General features: G+C 40.5%; 3 protein-coding genes across 6 annotated transcripts; all 3 read right to left on the bottom strand.

Moving 5' to 3' along the window:
- Positions 1–871: 871 nt before the first annotated feature.
- Positions 872–8,279, bottom strand: copb2 (COPI coat complex subunit beta 2). 4 transcript variants are annotated; one of them, XM_072363103.1, is made up of 22 exons: positions 8,160–8,279; positions 7,556–7,693; positions 7,336–7,422; positions 6,963–7,089; positions 6,685–6,833; positions 6,239–6,385; positions 6,016–6,115; positions 5,760–5,902; positions 5,305–5,504; positions 5,059–5,169; positions 4,833–4,921; positions 4,637–4,743; positions 4,232–4,375; positions 3,735–3,865; positions 3,307–3,514; positions 3,062–3,172; positions 2,667–2,881; positions 2,423–2,561; positions 2,138–2,275; positions 1,902–1,979; positions 1,534–1,707; positions 872–1,316 (listed from the first exon to the last, which is right to left on the bottom strand). In XM_072363103.1, the coding sequence occupies exons 1-22, from the start codon at positions 8,160–8,162 to the stop codon at positions 1,218–1,220; spliced, it is 2,838 nt and encodes a 945-aa protein (XP_072219204.1). In that variant the 5' UTR covers positions 8,163–8,279; the 3' UTR covers positions 872–1,217. The 4 variants fall into 4 exon arrangements, with proteins under 4 accessions (XP_072219204.1, XP_072219202.1, XP_072219203.1 ...); XM_072363101.1 differs by having other exon boundaries at positions 872–1,319; XM_072363102.1 differs by having other exon boundaries at positions 1,534–1,710.
- Positions 8,280–9,523: 1,244 nt separating this feature from the next.
- nmnat3 (nicotinamide nucleotide adenylyltransferase 3) lies at positions 9,524–24,918 on the bottom strand. Its single transcript, XM_072362977.1, has 8 exons — positions 24,776–24,918; positions 22,703–22,886; positions 20,896–20,981; positions 18,469–18,881; positions 11,599–11,680; positions 11,056–11,234; positions 9,971–10,072; positions 9,524–9,838 (listed from the first exon to the last, which is right to left on the bottom strand). Exons 1-8 carry the CDS (start codon positions 24,885–24,887, stop codon positions 9,785–9,787), a joined length of 1,212 nt encoding a protein of 403 aa, XP_072219078.1. The 5' UTR covers positions 24,888–24,918; the 3' UTR covers positions 9,524–9,784.
- rbp1.1 (retinol binding protein 1, cellular, tandem duplicate 1) lies at positions 13,773–16,834 on the bottom strand. The gene is made up of 4 exons (XM_072363251.1): positions 16,552–16,834; positions 16,064–16,242; positions 15,367–15,468; positions 13,773–14,409 (listed from the first exon to the last, which is right to left on the bottom strand). Exons 1-4 carry the CDS (start codon positions 16,622–16,624, stop codon positions 14,359–14,361), a joined length of 405 nt encoding a protein of 134 aa, XP_072219352.1. The 5' UTR covers positions 16,625–16,834; the 3' UTR covers positions 13,773–14,358.
- Positions 24,919–27,854: the final 2,936 nt, after the last annotated feature.

A 27,854-nucleotide genomic window follows, 5' to 3' on the forward strand; every position in this document is an offset into this window, starting at 1 on the left:
ATATTTTAATGTTGTATTCATGTACGTCAATAAACTCTTTAAGAAAAGCCAATGACCTTACACGTGTTTTTCAAGCACAAAGTTGTACAAGACAATGAAAAGGCAACCCTTATGTAGAATACATGGCTTCAGGAGCAAATATTTTCCCCATTATAATGATTGACACACATTACTAAACAACATATATGTTGAAAATAGTGAATGTGACTCCCCCCCCCCCCATTTAGATTTTACTGAAAGAGAAGAATGTGACTCGCTTCTTTGTCGTATAGACTTTGGATTAGTAACGTCATTAATAATTCTCATGAAAATAAGTACATGAGCAAATCCACCACCTGCAACATCTCAGATGCTGTATTGTATCACTTTCTAGCACATTCATTCTGAAGCACGATGCGTTTGATTTGTTCATAGTAAATTAACACACTACAATAGGCCTTTCTTGCATAAGATTTAATTATTTGTATGACGTGTCACAAAGAGCATTATCAAAGGCTGCACGACTCTGTAAAATGTGTCCCACCAACACAGCCATCTTTAGTTATCATCTCCACCTGCTGTATGTCTAAATGTTTAATGTGTGAAAGAGCTGTCTGAGCTTTCTCCAAGTGATTAAACTCCAAGACCAGTCCTGTATTACTGTCTGCACTCCCAAATGAGCCATGTTTTTCCACAACAGGGTTCTCTTTTTTTCCACCACCTCTATCCCTGTGACTGTAACATCCATCGATATGTCCTGATTTTTTCTCTCTTCCAGATAATCACACATTTCTCAAACAATTAAACTTTTATATCGGTTCACTCTAGAATAACCTTATTGACGAAAATTAAGTATGGAACATTGGGCATGAAGTGCTCTTAACATCAAATGTGAATATGTACAGCAACACAATTTATTGGACTTAATGAACTTTGATTTGCATTACAGACAATACAAAGCAGAGAGTAAATCACATTGTCTGGTAGACAGTTAGTCAGCAGTTCTCAAGCAGTAAAATGTGTACAAAACAGGGTGGATACGATGTCAACCTTGATTTTTGAATAAAATGTCTCTGATAGAATCCTCTAATCAAACCCTGACACTGCTGAAGATGGACATGACAATATAACATTTTCTCAAATACAAAAAAAAAAAAAAAAAGGGGGGGGAAAGGGGTTTGGTCTCTTTCTTTTAAATATGCTCTGAAGAGTGCTTGGGAGCAGAATGGTGGAAGGTCTTAATCGTCTAGAAAGTCGTCGTCATCGAGGTTAACGTCTGTGGTGTCGATGTCATCCAGCTCCATGTTGTCCAGGTCCACCTCCAGCTCATCCAGAGGCTGCTGACAGACACGAAAACAGTATTATTCTCTAAAAGGGTCTCACATGATCTTAATAATCTACCAGAAAATGTTGCTTCTGAGTTGTGCCAAATATTAAGAAACTGATGCCAACTCAGTTTGAGCAATTAGAATCGCAATCAATTAACAGTCTGAGAGTCGCTTCATTTTGATAACAAACATCAAAAGCTAAAAATCAAGCAGAGGGATGTCTAACCTTGTCTTTCTGTGACTGTGAGAATGCAGGACTCTCCTCTTCCTCTTCCTCCTCCTCTTCCTCTTCCTCCACCTCTTCCTCCACCTCGTCTCTTGCTGCGGAAGCAGTGGGTTCAGGCTGTGAGGGAGTCTCAGAAGCTTCTGGAACCGAGCTGGACTCTTCACTATCTTGTGTCTGCTGAGAAAAAGAGTGTTAGAGGATGAAAGTTTGAAGCTTACGGAGCACTCTTCTACATTTTAGCAAACCTTTAGTGGATTGCATTTTTTTTTTTGCAAAATAACAGAAGGTATAGAGCTCTCAAAATGAAGGCAGCTATGAATAACTGCAAACAGTAATTCAGTTAACAGAAAATTAAACATTGGACAAACCTTGGGGACAAGAGGGATGAAGGTGCCTTTGGGCTCATATCCCTGAGCCTCCTCGAGAATATTCCTGTCCTCATTGGGCTAAAAAAAAAGAAAGAAGCATAAATGAGATCAACATTCTGAGTAAATGAGGATTGTTATTTTCAAAAGGTAAGTCACTGGCAGTTCTAATATAAAACTGTCGTATCCTTACAGCAAAATGACGCTGTTTATCACTTTTGCCATGAGACACAACTTACTGTAACAAGTGGATAGTCTTTAGCAGGTCTGGAGCTGCCCAAGCAGCTCTCTCTCAGATAATGCTCAGCTGCAAATGCTTCTTTCAGCCCGGGGAACAGATTCTCATACTCTGTGGGGTCTGCTAGGGATTCGGCTGCCTGTAAGGAGGTTTTACAATGAAAAGTCAGAAATATACAGACACAACTCTTCTTCTTGATTCGTAAAATACAGACTTGTCCCCAGAAAAGGATGAAACCCAACCATCAAATATAATTAACATACAACAGCTTGATGAATGAACCCACCTTCTGGTTGACTTTGGCTAAACTTTCCCTCCACAATTTGACCACGCGAGACACCTGGCTGGGAAGGTAGGTGCGAGCCAGAAAAGCTGCCTCTGGTAGTCGGTTTGTCTTGATCAAAAGCTCCAAACATTGATCCAGTCTGGAAACAGGATGACAACGAAATTCGTTAGGCTGCCCGTCTCATAAGCAAGTAAGGAACATACAGTGCTCTGGTGCACTGTGTTGTCACATATCTAATACTCACTTTCCCTGCAGGAAGTAAGTCATGAAGGCCACGTTGTTCTTGCCGTCCCTTTCTGCCCCTTCGGCCAGTTTGCCCACCATGGTGGCATTGCCAGAGGCAGTGGCGAGGAGGAGCAGGCCGCCATAATCCTGAGCGTGGTGCAGGCACTCTTGGGCCAGGCCAAATTGGCATTTACTGATAGCCAGCTCTGCTAGCTGCTTCCACTTCTGCTCCGACTGCAGGGGTCAGAACAGCAGAAATTAGCAATGTGGTGACAGAGAGCCTATGCAGTAATGACATGAATAACATCAAAGGAAAAGGCCCTGAGAACTGTCTAGAAATGTTTTCAGATGCAAAGATGCGATATAGAAATAGGGTCAGCCTCAGTTTTAAAAAACCAGCGAGCACGCATTTACCTCTGCTTCCACAGCCAGCTGGTAGGCTATCTTCAACTCTCCCAGTTGCAAGGCCAACTCGAACCTGTGCTCTGAGTCAGTGGACACCGCCAGCGCCTGCTGTTTGAAACCCTGAGAAGACGAACAAACCGAATCCATCACCAAACAGAAAGCCCAAAGCTGTATCCGCTCTGGATCAATCTCAATCAAACTAAAAACACATCATCTTGTGAAAAGGAAATAGGGTCCTACAGCAGTTTCCTTACCTGTTTCTCCAGGAAATGTGCCACCCTGGTCCTCTGCTCTTTAGGGATAGTGGGTAGCACCTTGTCTGCCATTCCAAAGTCTCTCCTCATTACGGCAGTCTGGTACTCCAGGACAGACACCAGCAGCGAATAACTAACAATGTTGAGCTCCTTGTCTCCCAGATACAGACGGTCATCTTTTGGAATATAACCCAGCAGGTACATGGTCCTTCAATAAGAGAGAGCAGCAGGCATTTAAAAGGCTGCATCGTTCTCAGCAACTAAAGCTATCGTTTAGAGCTTCCTACATGTATCAAGAGTGTCTGCAGTGCACAGTATCTGCAGCTTGCAGACACTGCGATTCCCCAATTAAGGTAAAGTGTACAGTACATTGTAGTCAACCATGGCTACTGTACCACCAAAGTAGAGCTTAATCAAGCTGTCTTTACCTGTCCAGGTGTGCAATCGTCACTATCTCTCCTCCAACAAAGTAGTTGAGCCTGTTTACAGAGCTGGTGTAGATGAAGCAGTCACCAACCCAAAGGCCAGTCTTCACAATCTCCTGGATCTCTCCCTGGACCTGTCCAGAAAAAATTGAGAATAAAGATATGAATGTAAATTCTAGCAATATATATAGTTTTATATGCAAACCAATCTAAATACAATGCTAACTTAAAATAACGCTTGGCAAAGCTGAGAACCAGACTCTGGAGCGGTACTCTGTGAGAGTATAGATGATTCTTTCATTCCTTTTCAATAGATATGAATCTGGGTTCATGCCAGTGTCAGTTAAGTTTTGTTAAAACCTTACATTAGCTAAAACATTTGTCTGGTCATTACAGGTTTTGGTTTTTATAAACATCCTCTAGTTAACTTTGTTCACTGACAACAGTGAAAGAAGAATCTTAATTTCTAGCCATGACTGCAGTAGAAAATACCCACTGACCTCAAAGGCATCTTCAATACCGTCCTCTGTCACTCCCTCATTGTTCTCCTGGGAGGAGGCTACTTTTTCTGCCAGGTAACGTAGAATGAAGAAAGACTCCTCAGTAGCAATGCAGACCAATTCTCCAGAGTCTGACCAGAAGATCTGAATGAATTATGAAAGAGACAAAAAAAAAAAACATTAGAAAAGGGAAAGTTACTGGAATGACTGGACAACAGCCTTTTTCCAAGTCCATAATGTACCTGCTAATAAATCACAACAAAGAAGCATAAGATTCATTTGTGGCAGTTTCATTGGTAACAGTTATCCAAAAATTCAATATTGTAGCCCCCCCCCCCCTAACTGATAAAACATGGCCAGAGCTGAAATTATCATCAAACAAAGAGCAATGTTACTCAGTCTTACGTGCTTGGGCTGGATCTCGATGCGGCGGACCAGCTCAGTGTTTTCCCAGTCATAAAACGCCAGGCCATTCACTGACCTAACACCAAGCAAGAAGCCTCCATAGATTCCTGCAGAGCAGCAATGCCAGAACACACAGTGAATAGAACTGCTCCATCCAGTCCCCTTCCACAATCACAAATCTAGCAAGTGTGATTACCTTCTGCTCCGAAGTCGGGCTTAAAAGATTTCTTTTCTTTGAAATTTTTGAAGATTTTGACAACACTGTTGCTTTCTCTGATGGCATATCTGTTGAAAACAAATGGTACAAAGCAAACCATATTCAATTTGCAGAGTCGTAATAGCTCAGAGTGGATGTATAACTCTCACACATGTGAAGCCGTGAAATATACTCCCCATGTCTACTTCTCAAACCAAATACTCACTCGGAGGAGTCGTGTGCCCAGACGAACTCTTGTGCTGAGCCGAAGCTCTTATTCCTCAAAGCCATAGCAGTGTAGATGATATACTCTCCATCTCCACACACCACGACAAACCTAATAAACACAAACACACACCAATTAGTCATAAGCCAGGATAGAGATTAATTACTACTTTAAGTACCACAGACAAACATTTGTGATGTTCACGGATGCGGATCTCTGAAATACTAACAAAGAGCGTGTGTGTACCTTCCATTAGGATTATGCTGGATGGTTTGAGGGTAAATCTCACAGCTGCCCATGTCTTTGACAGCCAGTGGCAGTCTCTCCCCGTCTTTGATTTCGGCTTCACCCATAGCCTTGAGGTTGGCTTGCTGTATTTCACTGTGTTTAGCCCAGATTATTTTGCCATTAGTGTCCATAGACATGGCTGGCTCCTCGCGACCCACCTATACAGCAAGGAAGAAATCATTTTGTTTTGATGCTCAAACTTAAAAGATCTTTTACTCTTTACGTCTTTTGTAGGTTAAATTCTTCAGTAAGCTACTTAGATTTATATATATATAGATCTATTTATATATCTATATATATATATAGATAGAGAGATAGATAGAGAGAGCATATCTAAAAACATATTAGCCACAGGTTCTTTCACATCTAGAAGTTTAAAAAAAACACCAAAAAACACCGTTCCTTTCACCCACCTTGATGATGATGCTGCCTTCATCATATCCCAGTGCCACATTGTTGGAACCTCTGAGGCCGCACACACACCACACTCGTTCCATGCCATAGTTCAGTGTGCTTTCCAGGCGGTAAGTGCTCGAGTGCCAGATACGCACAGTGCCTACAGAGAGAGAGAGAGAGAAAAAAAAAAAGTTAGAATGTCACACAAAGCAATGGCAGAGTCATGTCTTCTGTATGTGTGACAGTGGGGTGGGGTGGGGGGTGCCTGCTCACCATCTTCAGATCCAGTAATGATGATGGGCAGTTCAGGGTGGAAGCTGACACAAGAGACATTCTGGGCATGGCCCTCCAGAGTCTGAACGCAGGTCTTGTTCTATTGCACACAGAGAAAGACACAAGATTCTTCATCCAACAATCAACATTTTCAGTAATCTGTAATCTGAACACTTAAAAGAGAGTGGATAACTGCATCAATAATCAGGTCAAGTTTTCTAACCTGGTAGTCCCAGATTTTGACCTGGCGGTCATCCGCTCCTGATATCAAGTAGGGCTTGTCTCCTCCGCTGTAGTAGTCAATACAGTTCACGCCCTTCTCATGACCCTCCAAAGTGAAATTGGGAGATGAAGAGCCCAGCTGCCAAACCTATACAACCCCAAAGAATGTGATTTAGAATCAATAAATGTTCCTCAGTGACTCACTTATAGTACTAATAAGCAACATCTAAAGCACATTTTCACCAAAACAAATGTCCAAATATGCTTTTAAACTATCATTTTTTCATTTAAAAAAAAAAATGTAACTGCCTTATCAAAATACTTGTAAAGTAGAACCATTTCATATTCCCACAGGATATCTTTATCTGAATAAATAAAAAATCCTGAGGTGGAAAAGTCGCTTGACTTGCCAAAGTAATGACAATTTCCCCATCAAGTGACATCTACCTTAATTGTCCTGTCCAGAGAGGCGCTGGCAAACTGATTGTTGTCCTTTGGGTTGATGACAATCTGCATAACATAATGGGTGTGACCCTCAAACACCTGGCTGCACGACCACTTCTTCTCCCAGTCCCATAGCTTGATCAGCATGTCATCTTAACAGGCGAAAAAAAAAAAAAAACAATCAAGATTGTGCACACACATGAATACAATGATGCAGAGACGTACTTGCATTGTCTGTCTAGAAAGTGGAAGAGTGTAGGATGCCATAGTTACTAGCATACCACTGCTGGTGAGGATGTATGGCTGGGTTGGATGTACGGCAATGCAGCGGATGTAGTCAGAGTGGGCCTCAAACATGTGGACGCGCTCCAAGGTGTTGTAGTTGAACACACGGATCTGCATGTCATCCTGTGCAGAGAGATAACATAAAGAATAATGTATAACAGTATAATCTCATAAGTGGCCCCTATGCAAACTCTGAAATATCACAATCACAAGATTTTACTGAAGACATTCAAATACTTAAACAGTGTGAAAATTAAAGCCTTTTTATCCTCAAATCGTCTTTGTAATAACAATTTACAACTATTTGTTCTTATGGACAACTGATTTTCAAAGGTGCCAGTCCAACGTAAACAACCACATTTTACTCACTGCTCCTGTGATGACCCAGTTCTTCCTTGCCACAAACTTTGAAGCTCTGACAGGGAGGTCACACACTTCAAAAGTCTTGACCAGCGTCTGGAAAAAAAAGAAAAAAATGACTGAGTTGTAGTTTGCAACATCACCACTAGTGTGTCATATGCAGGCAGAAATATTTAGGTATCTTCATGTTGTGCGACCCTGCAGGGATCCCCTCTATTAGTTTTCATACCTGTGTTTCGTGGTTCCACACGCAGACGCTGCCGTTGTACAGACTGGCCAGCATCCATGGCTCAGTCGGGTGAAGGTCCACACTCTTCACTCGGTCCGACCTGGCTGTCAGCCTCCGCTTAATGTCCAGCCTCAGAGGCTTAAAAGAAAAGAAAATATATGAGGGAGTTTCGCTACGATGTTCAAACTCACAGCATAGATGAACATATGATTCGCGTAAAACACTACTGTGTCATCGTAAATTTCCGGAGCAATAGATCTGGTATGGACACCACAGCACCAGTTAGCAGCTAACTCCAAAGCTAGCGAATTGATTCATTTCAGTCATCCAGCATTTGAACTCCTTAATGACTAATTCATCAAGTAAGTCCGAGAAGAGTTAGGAACATATACAGCTGAAAAAGAGCCAAGGTTAGACAACTTCAGACCATTAACTACAAGCTCGCAAGCTCCCATGCTAACTCAAGCTAGTTAGCCGCTAAGCTATTTATAAGAGAGTAACATTATGTGACACTGTTTCACTCCCCTTTTTAAATTGAATCGAGAGTTTTAGATGACACGTATGAAAACAAAATGAACTTATAGCGTTCTGAAATGCAGCTTACCATGTTTTATCCCCGTGTTGTCGCAATTAGATTAGGTAAATATGTTGTGAACAAATGGGGTCCGAATGTTGCGATTTCTTTGAGAACTGCACTGGATACTGACGTGGAACTTCCTGACACACAGTCTCGCGTGACTTACACTCTGGAAATGATGACGTGACACGAAGTTCTACCAGCTGTGCTGTAGCTAACAACGGTGACACTGTGAACTGAAATGTGCTGCTCAGCTTTGAAGACCCAGCACAACAATAAACTGTAAATGTAAAGAAAAGACATTACGAGATTAATGTTCAGCATATTTACAGAAAATATGCTTACTTTTAAATAAACAACGGTTTCTTTCTTTTTTTTTCTATCATCCTCCTGGAACATTTTTGTTCGACAATGGCCTGCTAAATGTACTTTAATGCTCATATATGTACATCAGGCGCACAGGGAGAGGGATTTGTGTAATGAAATCTCTTAATCCAAAGGTCAAACATGACAGATTTGACAGTTATTCTGATGCACTTGAAGCTTTTAATATTAACTGTAACAAACAAAAGTTTTATCGTCTCAATTCCCAACCAGATCCAACGTGCGAGAAGACTCAAAGTGCTGTAATTCACATGCTCTGGAACTATTTAACAATTATATTAACAAATTATTTCCAAAATGATCCATCATTGGAACCATCTGCCTTTAATTTGATATAATTTCATTTTATTAACTGAAAACAACTTATTATGTTCTTGGTGTTTGTTCAATGCTGTTGGTAATACTACAAATTTAAAGAATATATGGGGGTAGTCATTTATCAACAAGGAGACGATTGGAGCTACTGTTTGAGGATCACCTGGCATTTCATATGTACACTGTTTACGCTGTAGTCTTTGAAATCTTCACGACTGAGTTAAGTCTTTGGTTTATACGTGTGATATTATGTCTATTATGTATGTGTACATTGTGTAAATGAAGCCCAGAAAAAATACATTATGAAGATATTCAGGTCCTGAAAACCCAATGAGTAAGAAAAGGGACAAATGATCAAATAATATGCTTCACGATGATCTACTAAACGTTCTACACACATCCACTCAAAGTTTGCTGCAGGTTTCTTGCATGTATTTAAAAAAGTAACAGTTTAATACTCAGTGTTTGGCTTTCCTTCAGTAAATATGTTGGTTTGAGACATTTATTTCAGTGGGTACATGAGGTATATATCATAGTTTGCTGTGCGGAAATAAAACTACCACATGCTTCCAGTAGATGGCGATTTAAGCATGGGATTGGATGTAGCCAATACAACATTAAACAATAATGAAAATAATTCCAAAAGTTAGCTCCATTTTTATGTATGCTGGTACACCCACAGACAACAAAGGTTTGTGTTTATAAGTAATGTTTATTATAAGTGTGTCAATATGAAGAAATCATTTCCATCACTTCCATTATTCTGATGTTAGATGCGGTGGAAACGCCCGTGATTGCACATACAAACAACTACATGCAGTTCAAACATAACATAGTATATTCTTAAAGAACCGTCATTGATTCAGTCTGTTCATGTGTGGAAAAACACGTCAAGTGAATGCAGATTCAAATCTTGTCTTCGCAAGCAGGGCGAATAAAAATAAAGATAGACTTTATTCTTTCCTCCTGAACACTTGAAGGCAAACTACATCTTCACATGTCAGCTCCTGAAAAAGAAAGTGGACTCGGTTGCTGTTATTGAGCAGAGGGATCATTCAAACAACAGGACAGCAATAACTGGGATAACTGGGATACCTCCCACTAGAACTGAGTGATCGAGATCAACACTGTCAACCCACCAGGTAGAGTTTGTCTCCTTCGATCCAGTGTTTCCAGCCGCGGTTGGATTTCTCACCTCTCTGAGTGCACACCAGCTGGTCCCCTTCCCACTTTACCAGACTCTACAAAAACAACATATAGTCTCTTAACTATATGTCAGTAAAGTCAGTAAAGCAAAACTGACAACAGATGTGATTTCCAATAAGTCTAACTGTATAAAGATTTCAAACCAGCAACAAAAGAACATTTCTTTCTCAGTCTATTTGCATGCTTTCATCAGGGCTCCAAATCGAGAAGAATTACCAGAGGAACTGAAAAATCAGACTGAGTATTCAGAGAGGAGGGAAAATTACACTGGAGGATTAGAGAACAATTATAAATCAGTTGAAACGCAGCTGTAGCAGTAATCAGGACGTACAGAAAGAGCCATAGCAGCAAGAACTAAAATGACACCACGCACAGTGTGTTACCTAATAATCTAGCTCTGAAAACAGACCAGTAGAAACCGGAGTTTCTATGAATACTCAGACAGCGTGCATAATGTCAACGTCTGTGGACGGTGTTAAAAAAAAAAAATTCTAAACAAGAGCAAATATAAGATCCATTTTTAGATTAGAAAGTATCATTAAATTCAAATAATCCTGAAGGGGGACAGCATGAGCAGCGATGAGCAGCTAAAAAATGCAAATGACTCTGAAGTATGGTGGAAACCTGTGCAGCACCGGAGTGAGGACTGAGTCTGTCATGAATATAAAGTTGTACACACCAGTTCCTGAAAAAAATGTTTTAAAACATTTTCATTTTATTGATGAAATGTAATAATTGTTGCACTATGCTCCAATCGTGTGAATTTTTCATTTTAAATGACATAATCTTCTAGTTTTACGTAAAATACCCAGCTATTAAAACGAGTAAGGCATAATGAGATTGCTAGTTGTACAATTCAGAATCATCTGACATTATTTGATATTATACAACATCGTGCTCAGTTCTGTTTCCTGATTCCTCACAGACAGGAATCTGTGCCAGTAATTTATCTGTTCACACGTATGAAAAGTACAGAGTCTTGTCTCAAATGGATTCCATGCATGAGCGGTCAACCAACCTTGATATTTCTGTTGTCTAGCCCCTTAGTGTACTCATCAAACTCCACACCTAGAGTGAAGGTGAGCTCATAATTCCTAAAGGTGCTGAGTGTTTTGAAGTCAAACTTGTCTCCGTCTTGGACGATCACTTTGGTCTGAGACAAGGAGATGGCAATTTTCCTTGTTGCAAAGTCAATATCTGGGACAAGAATATAGAGATTTAATTGTACATTTTAACAGGAACATAATTCAAGATTTAAATAAATTCAAGTTTGATGGATCATCACATGTTGACTTCTTGGCTATCATCATACAACTAAGACTGGATAATTTGATTTGAATAGGAAGAATGTTTTATTTTTGTATTTTCAATTATGTCTGCATTCAACAAGAATCTGTAGTGAATGAATACACAGTTGTTTGTAAAACAGCTGAAAGGTAGACTCAAACACATTTAACAAAAAAAAAAGAGATAGCATAAAATGCCGCCTCTCCATTGTGCTGTAACAATCTCAACATATACCGAAGCCACTTCAGACTAAAAAAAAATTTTAATTTCTTACTCAACACTTTCAAGTATTCCTCAAATTTGTCATTGGTTTCCAGTATCCATTTCCCAGTGAAGTCTGCAGGCATGGTGGCAAGCTAGTGACGCTACGGTGTGTAGACTTTAGACAAATTTAGGATGGGGAAGGGACAGTGTGTCCTCTGGCCTTTATATAAGTCAGGGACATGAGGGCTGACAGCTATAGATGAGTGAGTTTATTACAGTGAGATGATTGGCTGTTGTTTTTTGAGGAGGGGTGATATCAGGGACATATCCAGTAGCACACACAGACATGCACCGCCACTATCGAGCTTTCCCAAACATGCACCTTTAAGCAAATACACATACAATACTTCAGTGATAGTCAGTGGTCAATGTACAGACAGGAGGAGCTATTTTATAACAGTGCCAAGAGTTTTCTCTTTATTTGATTTCTTCTCAGTGGCAAACTCCAAAAAACAGACCAGAGTGTCTGGACTTTGAACTCAGGGTTTAATAAAGTTCAACCTGTTTATGTAACAAAATAAAAAATGCACACGTAAAATGCCCGCTGGACACAGTTATTGGAAAAACATGAATCAGTTCCTCGACTTAAATACAGACAAACATATAAGATATAAACATAAGATATTAGGTATGCCTATTATGTAAAAAAGTTAAAGATAGATGAAAATAGCTCATGTTTGCTTCATTTTTTTGTGTTTAGATGACAAAAGACATCAGAGAGTATTAAAAGTGCCATCATCTAAAAACTTACTAATTCCAACAATTCCAATACGGACAGAGGAAACAATGTAGAATGATTGTATACAGGAGATGAAATAAAGCTCATAAGTAAAAGAAGCTCCTGCCCACTGTAACACATGGTGGAAATCCTATAAAGCTGTGGGGCTGCCCTTGCTATTCTGCTGGTGAAAGTCGTGAACGCATCAAAGGAATGATGAAATCATGGGATTATCAAGGCATTTTAGGATGAGTTGTTGACCAGCTTTGGAAAAATAGGCTTCAGATTACGTTTTTGGGTCTGTCAACAGGACAACACATTTATTTGTGTCATTTTACTGTTATGCATGTTTGTGTGGGTTGTTTTTAATCAGAATCCTGGGACATCCTGGGACAAAACCGGTTCATTGGCATACATTTCTGAAGAGACCACATTCCCCAAAAAGGTAACCTTAGGTAACCTTACTTAGGTAACCCTAAGTAATTACATTACTTAAGAAACATTAGAGACAAACAGTGGTGTAGTGTGGGTATATAAGGTATACCCAGTTATTTTACAGTCACCATTGGGTACACTAAATCATCTAATATATATCACATTCAGCTGTGTGATGCAAGGCAGAAGCAGAACCTCCATGTCTCCGTGTCTCATGGCTAGTATTAGTGCCTTTCAAGATTTTTTTGGGTGAGGTTCGGCATGAGTTTAGAGCACTCATTTTGTACTGATATTTACTTTCTGATGTCAAGCATGAGATTCTATGTGAGATTGTGTAAATTCTACAGGTCCGCTTTTGAGTCAAGTAATTATAGCGGCCTTAAATGCCTAACCATTCCAGAAGGTTTTATGCTATAATCTTGCAGGACCATGCGCGTCTTATCTCAGATTTAAGATGAACACAGCGAAACTCTGCAACCTTCGGAAGATGAATAGAAAGCGATGTCAAACATCCAAAAGAAAAATGATAATAGCAGAGGGCGAGAAAACCCCACAAATTTAGAACATTTCATTGAGGATAGATGTAAATGTAGTTCTCTGGCGGCAGACTCTGAGTCTGACCCCTACCTGAGACCATCTTTTTTTAAGAGCCCAAAGCAAAAGCAAGGAGAAATCAATAACAACCCTCTGGGGACTCGTAAATAAACAGGGCCTGCAGATTGACGCCGTGGTAGTGGCCGGGAGTGAATGCACAGGAAGCAGCAGGAGGGAGAACAGCAGAGCGAGCAGCAGTGGCAGCAAAGAATGAGAAAGTGAGTTAGACATAGATTATCCAAATCAGGAGTGGCGATGCAGACGTTATCGTGGGTTGAGTTGTCCGCTTTATTTGCAAGTAGTGGGCCTCAGATCCCTATCACAGTGTTGAGAAGGCACTTCCAGAAAACGGCTGTTCTTTTCAATGTCATATCAATAAAAAATATATATATTGGAGATGTATTTATCAACAGAGAAAAGACAAATGATGCCATTGCTTCATTCACCTGATTCTTTTATTGACTGAACCATTTTACCATCAGTAACACAGTCCCAAAGTATTTAGAATGGATAAACTCATACATCTACTCTTGACATTCATTCTGGATATTGAGCATCAGTATCAGACAACTTCATAGCACTCATTGCTTTCTATTCACAATAAAAGTTTAGAGAGCTAACTTGTTGTATTACTCTTTCTCTTCAAATAATCCATAACCAATGACCAAATCTTGTCAGTGCATTGCTTTATAAGTCTGGCTCATCAAGAGAGCAGCTACGGCTAGCAGTATGCATGTATCCAGCATATCTAAACTTGCTAATCACAGCACTTGCCCTGAGACAAAAATACAGTCTTGTACATGATAAATGTCACATGCCAAATTGTGTCTTTAAAATAAAGCAACAGTCTAAATGGATTAAAAAAAATTTGTGTTTGGTGGAAATAATATTCATCACAGTATCTTATGGAGAGACCCAAGGGACCAGAAGGGAAGTTGCATGGTACGGGGTGGGTTGTATCTGATGTGTCTCTCTGAGCCAGTGTCTGCTGCTGGAAGCACTGTCTTGCTTTATAAGAGTTGTTTAGGTCTTCTTGAAGACTTGCTTGGAAACAGCTCCTGCAGCTCTCAGCTCCTGCATGGGGACAAAACAAAAATTGTCATCTACAGACTGACCTGCAAAAGGGAGATAAAGAGAGAAACTGTGTATTTGATAATAATAATCTAACTGGAAGCACTTTCACTGTTAACCTGTTGTAAGCTGTAGGTTTTTTTTTTTTTTTGCTTTATTGGGAAGCAGAAAAAGAACTATCACTAATGGATGCTAATGTATTCGTCAAACCTGCAATATATATTCTGCCACCAGAGGTCACTGTTGCCCTCTGAACCTTCTTGAACTCTTGGGACTTCCTACTAATGCCTAATTTCATGGCTGCTGATTGAAGACATCTGCTGGCATCACTTAAACCAAATAATTATTTTTACTTAGCTTTGATAGCAGTAATCATACAGAAGAAAATCTGATATTGCTGGGATAATGTAAATGATAATATGCTTGTCATTACTTTTCAGATACAAATGGTTTCATTATAGGCTGGGCTACACAATGAATTTCACATTAAAAAGAAGTCGGAGTATTTTCTTTTTTTTTGCAGAAATTAGCAAAGGCAGGATAATAACATGGCTGATGTTGCACTGGATAACTGAAAGTGTCGGCTGATGATGATCAGAAAGAGAGCCAAATAAATGAGTTGAAGAAATGCACTTGAAGATTTAATCATGCATTTTGCTCCTGAAGAGAACCATTGAGAATCAAAACACGTATGCTTGTCTCATTTCCCATTAGAACATTAAGAGGTAGCTCCTTTTGTGCACATGATATAATTTATTTGGTTGTAAATGAGTTACAGCTGCATACTTTCAGAAATTATTAGTCTGTGTGGACCACACAAGCTTGTGGGCTGTTTCGAACTGGAGTCACACATGAAAATATATGCACTTCACATACAGCGCTGAGAGGCATTTTGGATCTGGATTAAAGCTCCTAAATTGCTTGGATTAATATTCATGGCAGGAATCAATGTTTTCTCACCAGATGAAGCTCATCTCCCTCCACCCAGTGGGTCCAGCCTCTTCCTTCAATCTCGCCCTTCTGAACACACACCAGCTTGTCTCCCTCCCAGTTGATGGTGGTCTGCATGAGGTCACAGCAACAAGAAAGAGACATGAGTGCCTATAATTCATGCTACATCAGTGAAATGTTGATGATTAACATAAAACAAAACATGTAACAGGCTCAAATTAGAGCCTTATCTTCCCTGTTCCCACATACAATAATTATTCAGGACACATGTGACATTCTCCCTCAGCCAGCATCCTTACTGCTTGTAGCTTATCTATAATCAGCCTATGAGCATACACAAAAGGGGTTTCAAGGGGGACACAGATAATCTTTGATCCTATTCGCTATTCAGAAACACAATCTGATTAAATGAGTCTTGACTTTGACTCGGCCTCTTTCAGTCCTGTCCATGCAGTCTCTGACATCGGTCGTTATTACACCCAGCCACTGACAATAGTGCTAAAAGTTTGAGGGAAGTTTTATGAGTAGGAGGAAAGTTCTGCAGGAAATAACCAGCTTGCACTGGACCATCTGCTCATTATACTGTAGCCTGGATGGGCTCCTCAAAAAGCCACTCCTGAAGGAAAATAACTATAATGCGTCACAAGTCTCTCGACAGGCTTCTAGCTGGTGTTGTATTAACTGTATGCCACATCCACATTCTCACCATGCATTTTCTGTCATCCACTCCACTCAGATCCTCCTCAAACTCTTTGCCCACATAGAAGTCCATATTGTAGTTTTTGAAGGTACTGAGGGTCTTGATGATTATGTGGTCCCCATCGTGAACGATGTCCTTGTCAGGTTTGAGTAAGGTGGCAATTTTCCTGATGGCAACATTCACATCTATGACAGACACCGAAAGAGAAAAAGAAAGAAATAACAAAAGAACGAACGAGAAAAGGAGTGAACCAGTGAATTTGCGCGCAGTTACAGGCGGATAAACACAAAAGAAAAACGATCAACATGAAAAAGCATTTAAAAAAAGGTTAAGGTAATTACAATTAAATCATAGTTTTGACACAAAAATCTGTCAAAATCTTACATTTATGTTAATGACATGGGACAAACATGTTTTTGATAGACTACCTGGCTACAGCTTTAAACTTGTCACCTAAACGACATGACGCCGGTCATGACCTGCCGTGAACTCACCGAGAGCCTTCAGGTACTCCTCGAAGTTCTCATTGGAACTCATTTTCCAGTATCCGGTCAGATTAACTGGCATGTTGGCTGTTTATCTGCAGCTTTCCTTACTTCCAGTGAACGAGGGGGTCTGCTGTGAGTGGTTGCTCGTGAGGGAGTGCAGAAAGTGCTGTCAAAAACCCCCAATTTGAACCAAACTCTCTTTAATCCGATTACCTGCCGGGTCTCATTCTTAATTGTCGCGTGCACCTCCCACAACCATTCCGCGGCCAACAATCTACGTAACCTCACAATCCCTCTCCGATCATGTTGCATGATGGGAACATGAATGATGCCGACATATAGGGAACGCACTTGTGTGCTTTATGCTGATGAATGCTTACTTGCTTAGGTGGGATTAGGATGAATACACCTTCTTTATTATTGGACACTGGTCCGTTTATATGCAACTCCACGTGTGGCAGATTTGGCCTGCAAGCTGATTCTGCTGCAATAGATGGGGGTCTGTTTCCTAAAACTGTTTTATAACAAACTGCAGTGTCATCAGAAACTGGGGTAAAAATCATCCAAAGATCTGTTACAAATGGCTGGCAGGAGCATATCGTGAGGGGAACGTTCATATTGTGACAGCCAAATCACCTGAGCTGAAAACCATCCACATGGAACAATTACAAGTCCACAATGGGCCTGTAACACCTTTTGTCTTGTCTAAACAATTAAATGAATTTGATAATCTCTCTTTTGAGCCATCTGCAGCCATCCTGCTGTCTGAATTCTTTACTGACACGCACACATACACACACACACACACACCATCATCATCATCTTTGGGAGGATGCCATTCAGTATCAGTGGCACAGCAGCACTTTCAGCCATTGGACTCTGTGAGAAAACACCTCCTGTAGCTGAGCAACTGTCAGGATTACTTTAAATCCTTCTGTGAAAATAATAGAGGCCTCACAGACACAGTGTGTGGACAATAATGGGGAGACTGAATAGACCCACAATGAATTGCTGTTTGGAGGGAGCTGCAGAAAGCAGACACCCACGGTGATATCCATAAGAAGAAGAAAAGGGGCAAAGACACAGATTATAGTCTAAACTACAATCTTGGATGCTTAGTGGTTAAAATATACACAAATAACACATGCAGATGGCTGTTGGTTGGCATTTCAGAAACAGCTTTCAGACCCACATGTTAAAAACTGATATCACTTATCGACTGTTTTTAAAGATTTTGTTCACCTTGACCTCACTTTAACCGCATTTGTATTGATGTTCCTTGTTGATATAATTACATTTTCTAGTGTTGTTGCTCCTATTTTCAGCTTTATTTTAATGTTCAATCCATTGAATGCCATGTCAGTTTTGATCAAGATTGATGGCCTGTGTTAACACCGGACACAAAGATGGATGCAAGAGTTTGTTGTGCCAGTCCTAAGAAAATCAATTAAGTTTTAAAAGCAGTCTATCTGAATGCTGATAATGAGCCGAACCTTCGTGGGAGGAGACACTTTATAAACCCTCACGGTGTCTCTGTCAGTGAGAACTGCAAAGAAAAAAAACAATAAAAGGGCAAAAACATTCAAAATATATGGGAATTTTATTCCATTTGATATTACTGCAATGATGTGCAATATGTAAAAACTGCAAAACCTTTAAGGAACAAATGTGAATGACCCTGTGTCGTGAAGGTGAACTTCAGTGTTTGCAACACCTCGTGAGTATTTGTAAAAAGAGACACCACAGCGCAGAGAGGATGCTTATTAAAAAGAAGTGATGTCTGGAGAAATGAGTTGGGACAAACTTTGTCTGACATTTACATGTTGTGCAAACCTCTTCCACAATGCAGTCCAATGGAAGTAAACTGAGTTCCCAATGCCCGAAGAAAAGCAGTAATTGGCTAGTCTTCAGCCCAGTCCATCAGTTGTCAAGACTCTTTACCGGCTTTTGTGCCTGTTTGATGAGCGGTCTCAGCACTGTGCCCTCATTCCTCTTCTCGCTGTCCTCAGTGTAGAGATTATGCTGATTAATATATTCGATCACAGAGTCTGGGATCAAGTATTTGACGCTAAGACTCCGTCTCAGCGCACGCCGGACCTCTGTGGCGCTCGTGTCATTCCTCACCCATTCCCGCACTAGGAAAATATTTTCTCTGTGGCGTGACAATGTGTCCGAGTCATGTATGGCCCGCTCGGGCTGCAGACTCCCTCGGGTGACACAGACGAGGCCAAAATGTCTGACCAGCTCTTCCACGTGATCGTTCAGCCACAAGTCCGGGATCTTGAAGGTGTCCAAGAAGTCAGCTCCACACAGAAGCTTCAGCTGGGGAGATGGACCTGAGAGAAGGGGCAGAGTAAGGAAGTGAGGAGGAAGATCAGTTACTTCTTTGCTATCTATGCTATCTGAGTAATTATTGTCCATATGTAAAAAGTATCATGGCCTAACAGTTATGACATAAATACCATACAAAACACTTTGGTGTCCTCTAAAGTTAAAGGGAAGGTTTTCTACTGCAGATCCTGATTAATTTCAGGTATAAAGTAAAAGTGCATTATCAATAATTCTACTTTCGGGTAATCTGATAATGTCAAAGCACCTCATAAAATAAAAAGATAACCTCATCTCAGCCCCCTCAAGTCCCTGTTTTTATCTTTTCTTATTAACTCATCGATCACCTGTACAAGCTTAGTTACACTTTCCTGGCAGCAGTTGTTTTCTTCAGATGAATTTACTCCAAACATGTTTTCTATGATATTTCAGTCCGACTTCTGTGCCTTTTTCTTCAACTAAAATGGCAAAGTGCAACATAATCCTCAAGTGGAACTGGTTGTGAATATGCGGAACTGTTCCAAGGATGCCTTCCAGCTGGCTGCCTTGTGATCAGCCTAAAAAATTGCAGCCTAATGATGTATGATTGAGTGCTCGTACTCGCAAAGAGCAAAAATTCCAGTGTTGACAACATCAAAGAAAAAGAAAGAAAATATACAGATAAGATCGGCAAATTAAACTAGCTTGATCGACTTCTGAGCCTCACGGTCCACTATTCAGTTTACATGGAAATCTCTGTGCAGTGAACAGACAGAAGATATTCGTCACTAAAAGACAATGGCAGCCTGCTGGAAGTTTGCCAAAAGGCACACGAATGACTCACAAGAGGCAAAAATAATCTCAAGAGATGAAACTCTCTGGCTGGAAAGAGTGTGTGGGAAGAAACTGGCCACTGAGTACCACCTCATTCTTAAAGTCACACACGGTGGAACGGCATCATTCCGAGGACAGGTGTTCCAACCACATGCAGCAAAGGAGAACAGCCACGATTAAGTTATAGAGCAACCCTGACAGAAAACCGTTTTCACAGTATCTCAGTCTGGGTTGGAGATTTACAATTTTCACAAGACAATGACCCGAAGCGTACCAACAAGAAAGAACAGGAAAACTCAGTGAAACGCCCTGGAGCGACCCAGTCAGAGTCTGAACCAGAAACACTTGCAAAGGAGAGTTGCACCAGGCTTGCAGAAGCACTCTCAAAAAGAGAAAACTCTTTTACTGTCAAAGGTGCGATATTAAAGCAGGGCCTGAAAACAAGTACAAACTAGATTTCCAGTATTTTAAACATAGTAAGCGACGAATACAACTACGTGCTTTTGCCTCGTCATCGAGGAGTAACAGAAAAATAACTGATGGAATCTTTTGAAGGTTTTCCATGTGAGCTGTAAAGAAAAAAAAAAAGATTAATTCTGATTCATGCTGTAGCTATTTATTTATTGTTGTCCTGTGAACAATTATCTCTATACATACAAAAAGCATTAAGACTATTCATAATACTTCTATTCAGCTCTTTGTGTGGGATCCTTCCTCTATTATAGGGTTTGCTAAAAATGCAATATCATGCAAATATCCAAAGGACGTTGACATGGCCTAAATCCAATGTCCATCATATGTTAAGCACGTCTAATCCTCACCACATTGGCCGTCTAAGTTAGGGTGCGAATTAGCGCTAAACACAAAGACCAACTGAAGCAGAGGGGAATAGCATTAGTGTAGAAGGTATTTGATCATAAACCACAGTGGTCAACACTGTCACACTGTGACTTGCTGTTTGAGTTGGAGGAAAGGTCAGTGGACTGCTAAAGGCACAACAATTCTTCCTCTGGGTCTGACAAATGTCAGCGCAAAATATCACGCCAGTTCATCAAATAGTTGCTAAGATTTTTCAGGTTGGACTGAAGTCCATTGCCTCCCAAAATGTGAAGAATTTACAGCCAAAGCCAAGTTTAAATGTCAATCAGCAGTCATTGGTCACAGGGTTCCTGAACGGTTCTCATTTAGCCAACAATAGGAGATTCTTACTTGAGAGGGGAGTGGTGTTTCCACTGGAGCCTCTGTGTGTCCCAAGGCTCTGCTCATAATGTTTCAGAATTCGCCCATAATGATACCTGCCCAGAAAATAAAAAATAAAAACCCTGAGACTTTATTCATTTATACAGCAATAAACCAAATTCTCCGTCTCTTGATTTGTTTTCTGTACCTTTTGCTGTGTCATTCACACACAGTTATAAACACTGTTTTGTGCAATATTCACGATTGATTTCCCTCACTCCGCTCGTGCGTGTGCTCAATGCGCTTTCACCACGCCGGCGGAACGACAAGAAAGATTTCTCAAACCGAACCGAATCAGAGGGAAAGAAACACCAAGGACTGGCAGAGGAACTTGTCAAAAAAGATGAATGAAAAACTTTACTGTTTTCAAGTAAAGCTCCTTAAAGCTGCGGCGGTGAAGTGTGACGCGGCCTGCTCACAGCCTCGGGACAACAGTCCACTTCATGCTGTGATCAGCACTCATGTTGCGCAAGCACAGCTTACAGGCAACCAGCTGGAAGTGGAATGCGGGGTCCACTCATGAGGGGATTTTTGAGCAGTGTGGAGCAGGGGACAAGGAAGAGGAAACAAAAAGCGAGAAGAAGAATGATTCAAATAACGCAGGTCAGACTCTTCTAAAATCAGTTGAGATATGAACATGTGACACAATATCATGTGCACATACAATGTGAGTGTAATTTTCCAATAGATGCTTTTCCTGGGCTCAGCATGTCTCTGCTCAGTATACCTCTGTAATATACAGTTGCCCCCTCTTTAATGTCTTCTTGCTCAGAACACAGCACCTCTGTTTGCCTCCAGAGAGCCTCTTCCTACTACACCGCTCCCCCTCGGCCACTAACTTTAACAACTTGTGCCCTTATTTTCACCCCATGAAAACCCAACATCTAATATAGATCCAGTCTAATTCGGTGGCCCACCAGAGACTTAAACCTGTAATGTAGGAGCAGGAAACCTGGTAACACTCGGTTACATAAACAGTTAAAGCTGGCATAATGAGAGGCTGGCAGAGGGGCACCCCTGTGAACCGCAGTAAAACTACAAGCTGGTTCGCTGGATAAAATGACAATAAGAACGTGGTGCTGGCACCTTAATGAGCACACATTTCCCCTCAAAAAACAAATGAATTAATCAGTGTAAACCTTTGATACGCGGTCTTTATCTCATTCTACTTCAGTGAAAGTATTAGATGATTAGCAAAAAAATGCATGGATTAATTTGAATTAAAATGTTACTTTGTCTAAAAAGGGCTGTCAGGATGAGTCGGAACAAAACATCCATAGCTGGATGAAACTGGATGCAGCATGATACAGAAAGAGCAAATGAAAAAAAAAAAACACATGGTAACAGATGGTAAACTGGAACTGGTGTGATCGTGTTGTGAACTATTTAATAAATCAAAAACAAACAGAGCAAATGGATATGGTTAGCACACTAAGCGTACTATCAGTATGGTAGAAGCAATTAGGCTGACATACTTACATTAGTAAATGTAATTTCACGAAGTTTGATCACTTAAAGCAATGCGATTTTCACTGCTTTGTGAAGTAAGTCTCCTTATTGACTGATTACTACGGTTTCCAGTACAAAAAATGATCAGAAAATGATTTACTGCAGTTGATAAAAGCTACTCATGTAACACTGGATGCAACTATTGATGAGGTGCTTTGACCAGAGGTGAAAGAAAATGTGGAGAACAAACTTACAATCCTTTCTGCTTTATAACCTGAGAAGCTTTCATTTCAAACATTTCAAACCTCGCAGTAAACCTGTTTTATACCTCATAGTGACCACTGTCTCCGTCCAGTCTGGCTGCTGGCTCTCCCATTCATCAACTGTGACCCAGTTGGAGCTCTGCAGTGCCAGTTTTGCCATGGCATTGCGATGCTTAGCCTGAACCAGGCCTTGCTTTCCATAGCCGTCACTCACTGGAGACACGATGCCACCCACCACCTGGTACTGGCCTGAAGGGAGTGAAGATTAATGCAGTTTTTCTGGGTCATGGCAGCTGATAAAGAAATGGAATATTATTCAGTAGATAAAGTATCCTATCAGAGATACTGATGTAAATGCCATTAATGTTCCCTTAGATCCCACATTTAAAGATAAATTCTGAAATTAATTATTTCATGACTGGGTGATGTGGGTTCTTGATCAAGTCAGGGTGGAACAAATTTCAGAATTACTTATAGCTTATAGTGTGTAATAACGTTTAAAGGTCTAGAAAGCATTTTGAACAGTGAGTTAGTGACCAAAACTCACATTTAACAGGACATCTTTGCAACTGTGGCACAAAAAAACAGCAAAAGAACATAACAACAGCTCATATGTCCTGCTTACGATCATTTCTGATCAGTCAGCTGATGTCTTATACATTACAGGTCAAAGGGAAAGCTGTAAGAGCATTAAGGTTTCTGCAAAGAGTAATGCTGCTGTGCATACATTCACAAAGCATCTTAGAATGAGAGAGCTGACTCTGTTGGATCAGTATAATTCTTATGGTATAATGATGCTGTTCAAGCCATGTGAGAAGGCAAGTGGGCCTATTCAAGGCAGTCTTAAGATGTAAATATTTCCTGAGTTTATATAAGGAGACTGTGTCTCCTGACACGATACGTCAGGACGTTTTTCTGTTTCCATGCAAAAGTGTAAACAGCCGCATTAAAGATATATGTATAGGTTAACATTGTATGTCTACTGTACCACTAACCCCCTTTAAAACCATCAATGAGCTAAATTAAAAACTTTTTTCACAACAAGTCTTCTTGCTGACAACAGTTCAGGACATACACGACAATGCAGATTGTTTAAAGCACTGTCGCCATAATATTTTGACCACTAGGGGGCAGAAAAACTCCCAAACAAGTTTGATAAAATTATCAGTATTATATCTTATAATATTGCCATTGTGGAAATTTTAGCAAAAGCCTACATTCACAATAACAAATGCACAACATTCGCTTTTATTTTGAGTTGCCTGGCTAGTAATTGGATAGTAATAGACCCAGCTCGTGTGGTAAACGTATGCTGTCTTGGGTCTAGTCAGGTGTGACTTGGGCCTTGGGTCCATCCTAAAATCTAAGCTGACAAAAGTGGTGAGACTGAACAGAGTAGCGGGTCTATCGGTCAGATCAAGTAGTATATTCCTGAAAAAAATAAATAAAAAAATCACATGTACTCATAAAGTAGTCCCTCTCAGTCATGTCTTAAGACCCACTAGAAGGTGGCAGATAATATATATATAGGCAGATCATTTCCCCTTTACTCGCATTTCCTTTGTTTCCTTATATACTGCTGAGATTGAGACATTTTGGGGCTGAAATGGATGGGAAAGGGTACAACGTGTGAGTACAGATGCAACATCCACCATCTCCCCCTTTTCCCTGCTCTCTGTCTGGCTGAGCCTGAACAGCAACTACACTATACTATGTCGCTTGTGAAGCAGGAGCTTTTACTTGTTTTCAGGCAATATGACATCCTCCCACAGGGTTTGGAGGAGGTGTGCAGAGAGTTGGACATGCTTATTTGTGCTTTTGTGCCCTTTCACCTTCTCCATCTTGTTTGAACATCTCTGCTGCTCTACCCCTGTTGTTCATTTGACAGGGGATGAGGGACCAAGATGGACTGCTGAGTTTGTACACAATAATTGAAAAATATGGCTTAGTACACCTTTGAGAAACAGGAAACTAGTTTTAAACACTTGTCAGAGCTCCCAAAGTGATTTGATTGTTAATCGAAAAGCTATAATTCAGCTGGATTGAAAGAGAAACTCAGACAAGAGAGCAGTCTACACAGTCAAACAGAAACACATGAATGATCAGAAGACACAGTGTTTGTGTTATCTGGGACTGACCTGTGCTGTGCATGTGGTCTCTGGCCAACTCAAACAGCCTCATGTGCTGATTGGTGATTGGATTAAAAGAGCCACAGGCTAACAAATATAGTGGAACTCGACGGGTGGCCATCGTGATTTGCTCTCTCACACTGTAGTCTAAGCACCTTAGAGAAAAGTAAAAAGAAGTCTTAATTAAACCCTGTGATTGAGATTATGTCACAAAGAGAATCTTCAAGAACATTCTTCATGTTATATGCTGAGGAATTTAGACATCATCTATCTTAAAGTTATTCTGTACCTACAAGGCCCTGCTCTACACTTGAGCTTAATTGCATTAATCTAGACTTATTTGTCGTCTGGTTTCTAACCCAAAGAAACTTATAACTGAGACAAAATGTTATATACATCAGGCCACACCAGACCCATTTATCAACAGGACAAATATACTTAAACCTGAGGACCATTTTGCAATCACACCTGCTACAACGCAGTTGAGCTCCCTTACTATCATGTTATCACATGATCCAAACCTGGCCACAGGCAGGGTATTCATAATTACCCATGTGGTATTCTCTGCAAAAACAAACAAACTAATAATATGAAGACATTGCAAGCTCTACTGTTGCATCTGGGATCCTGAAGGAGGGGACCAGCTGCAGCAGTATTTTCTTTTAATGTCCACATTTGTGTATGTGAGGAGCCTAAAGGGAAATTAACAGCAGCCCCTCCTTAGGCAAGCTGAGGTCAGCAATAAAAAAAGAATCTCACGGGCATCTGAACTTGTCGCCCACCACAGTGGAGGAGTGCTCACAGAGCTGCACACTAAGCCACTATCATATGCAAGAGTGAAATGAATCCTACTAATATATTTTCGACAAGAGGTTACTTGAACACATGCCCGTAAGAGAGTAGCAGAACACAAGATCCATCCAAACAAGCGTTTTTACTTCAGTTACTCACGATGGTGAAGATGCGGATGGATGTGGATACTTTACCTCTGCATATTTCCTTTTAATTCTGTCATAGCTAAAGATCTCATCTCTTGATACTGAAAATATTGTTCTACAGGCATATTCACATGGTTCTGCTTTGTACAAAATGTTATACAAATAGAAGTACACACTCTACTACACTTGTACTGTAGTTTTACATAATCCTGCGATGGATGTCGAAACATAAATGGTGCAAACCGTGTGCATCTATGTTGGTCTTTTTTCTCACATTAAGTAGTTCTGCTAAAATAGTGAATGCACTCGGCAAAGAACTCGTGATTTTGACCCCTGTTCAAACGTGACTGAAGTCAAAAACACAACTTCGCTCTGAGATAGTCGGGCTTGACATTGAACTGACAGCTAACACTAGCTTAGCTGACTGAACTCGATGACTCGCGACAGTCGGATAATTCAATTAATTTGTGCGTAAAACAGCGAAGCTGCACCTTCAAATAGTCTTACTCCACCCTACGGCGCGTTTGACCAAACAAGTGTCAAGCCATTTGTTTACCTTCCCTCCACGTTTGGTCAGTGTGTCACACTTGTTTCACTCCCCCAGCTTTGCACAATGGCTGCGTGATGGTTCCGCGGTGAACACACGACTAAGGGGCGACCCCCGGTGGATGAAGACTAAAGAAAAGAAAATGTACGTGGAGGAGCTGTCCATAGTACTGAAGAACATTTTGAAGCTGCTGGAGAGATTGTTTTTTAAGTTGTGTTTTCAACGACTTTTATTATAAAATTACTGTATTGAGTTTTAAATCTACTACATTATTATCACTCAGTGGGCTATAATGTAATATTACCCCCCACCCCCCACACACACCTTTGCAGCAATGCACCATCGATGTACACCCTGGTAATCTTTAATTCCAATGCTGTAAAATGCTTAAAAAAGGAGGCTTTGTAGAGCACTAATTGACTATCTGTAGAGCAGCCTGCAAACAAAAATGGCCAAAGAGCAAATAGCTTTCCCAATAACTCAGCTTTGTTCCAGAGGGGATATGAAACACTTTAAAATATTGTAAATCAAATTAGATTATGTGTGTGCAATGGCTTTTCACAAATCCCTGCTTCAAATCACATGAAAAAGAAACACCCTTAAACCCAGGGATTGCACATGCTTGTAAAATGGATGCACAAGCAAAATGCACATTTTTATCTACAAAGGTTAAGGATGCGTTTTCAGTCAATATTGGTCTGTAATACCAACAGAAGGGAGTCTCAATGGCTTGGAGTCATCCTGGATCACAGAAATAACAACTGTCCAGCAAGGATCAATTTCTCCAGTGATTAAAATGAAATGAAATGTGTACTTGTTGATAAAATCCCAAAAATACTCCAGTGAAGCCACAGTAGAAAAAGAAATCTCCTGTTCCTTGACATGAATAATTGCTGACTTGGTGGCTTGACTCCAGTTAGAAGGACAGTCTGCTCATAACTCTGCATCTTCCCCCCTGTCACTGCGCTGTTGTAACTTAGCTGCCATTAGCCTTGGAAACAGCCAACTGGGAGTATGTGTGTGCACGCTATTGCATGTAAATGTTTTTCCTCTGCTGCAGTGTTTGTGTGCTTGTGTGCTGTACCTTTGGTATCCTCATAACTCAGACGAGGTCTTTTCCTTCTCTCTAATCCCCAGAACACACTCAAATGAAGAAGAAGCGTGGGGGAATTACTGGAGAACATGTGGCCATTTGAGAAAACCAGTGATTCTGCCACGGGGTGAAAACTGGAAGATTCAGTTCTGTGAGGGGGAGTATAGCTGTGCTGTTCAGAGGCTCCTGTTAAGAAGATACCGCAAGAAAAATATCGCCCTGTGGCAGTATCTTAAATCAGTCACAAAAGCATGGCTCTTAGAAATGCAAAAAGCAAGAACTCAAAATTCGGATTACTGCTAAATTAAAGTGACAAAAGCCAGCTCTGTTCTTGTCATTTAATAGCGTCTAAGTTGGGCTCTAATTTGGCCAATTCATAACATGAATTTTCAGTGTGTGGTACGTCAATTTCCAGTTTATCTGTAATCAAATATAGTCTTGCATGTTCTTTTCCCGTTTTCAGCTTTTATCAGCGCCAAACAAACACATTCAAACAGATCTTCTCATCCA

This window comes from Leuresthes tenuis, unplaced genomic scaffold, assembly GCF_036924035.1.
Source record: "Leuresthes tenuis unplaced genomic scaffold, fLeuTen1.0.hap1 SCAF_14, whole genome shotgun sequence".
NCBI classification, from domain to species: domain Eukaryota; kingdom Metazoa; phylum Chordata; class Actinopteri; order Atheriniformes; family Atherinopsidae; genus Leuresthes; species Leuresthes tenuis.

Excerpts from the sequence above, each read along its gene's own strand:
- rbp1.1 (XM_072363251.1), bottom strand. The coding sequence starts at position 16,624 with ATGCCAGTTAATCTGACCGGATACTGGAAAATGAGTTCCAATGAGAAC. Across the intron at positions 16,243-16,551 it reads GGAGTACCTGAAGGCTCTCG|ATGTGAATGTTGCCATCAGG; the intron begins GTGAGTTCACGG and ends TGTCTGTCATAG. Across the intron at positions 14,410-15,366 it reads AGGGAGATGAGCTTCATCTG|GAGCTGAGAGCTGCAGGAGC; the intron begins GTGAGAAAACAT and ends GTCCCCATGCAG.
- nmnat3 (XM_072362977.1), bottom strand. The coding sequence starts at position 24,887 with ATGGCCACCCGTCGAGTTCCACTATATTTGTTAGCCTGTGGCTCTTTT. Across the intron at positions 20,982-22,702 it reads GAGACAGTGGTCACTATGAG|GTATCATTATGGGCGAATTC; the intron begins GTATAAAACAGG and ends TTTTCTGGGCAG. Across the intron at positions 18,882-20,895 it reads AAACACCACTCCCCTCTCAA|GTCCATCTCCCCAGCTGAAG; the intron begins GTAAGAATCTCC and ends CCCTTCTCTCAG.
- copb2 (XM_072363100.1), bottom strand. Across the intron at positions 5,903-6,015 it reads CATTACTGGATCTGAAGATG|GCACTGTGCGTATCTGGCAC; the intron begins GTGAGCAGGCAC and ends CTCTCTCTGTAG. Across the intron at positions 4,922-5,058 it reads TGGGCACACGACTCCTCCGA|ATATGCCATCAGAGAAAGCA; the intron begins GTGAGTATTTGG and ends TGTTTTCAACAG.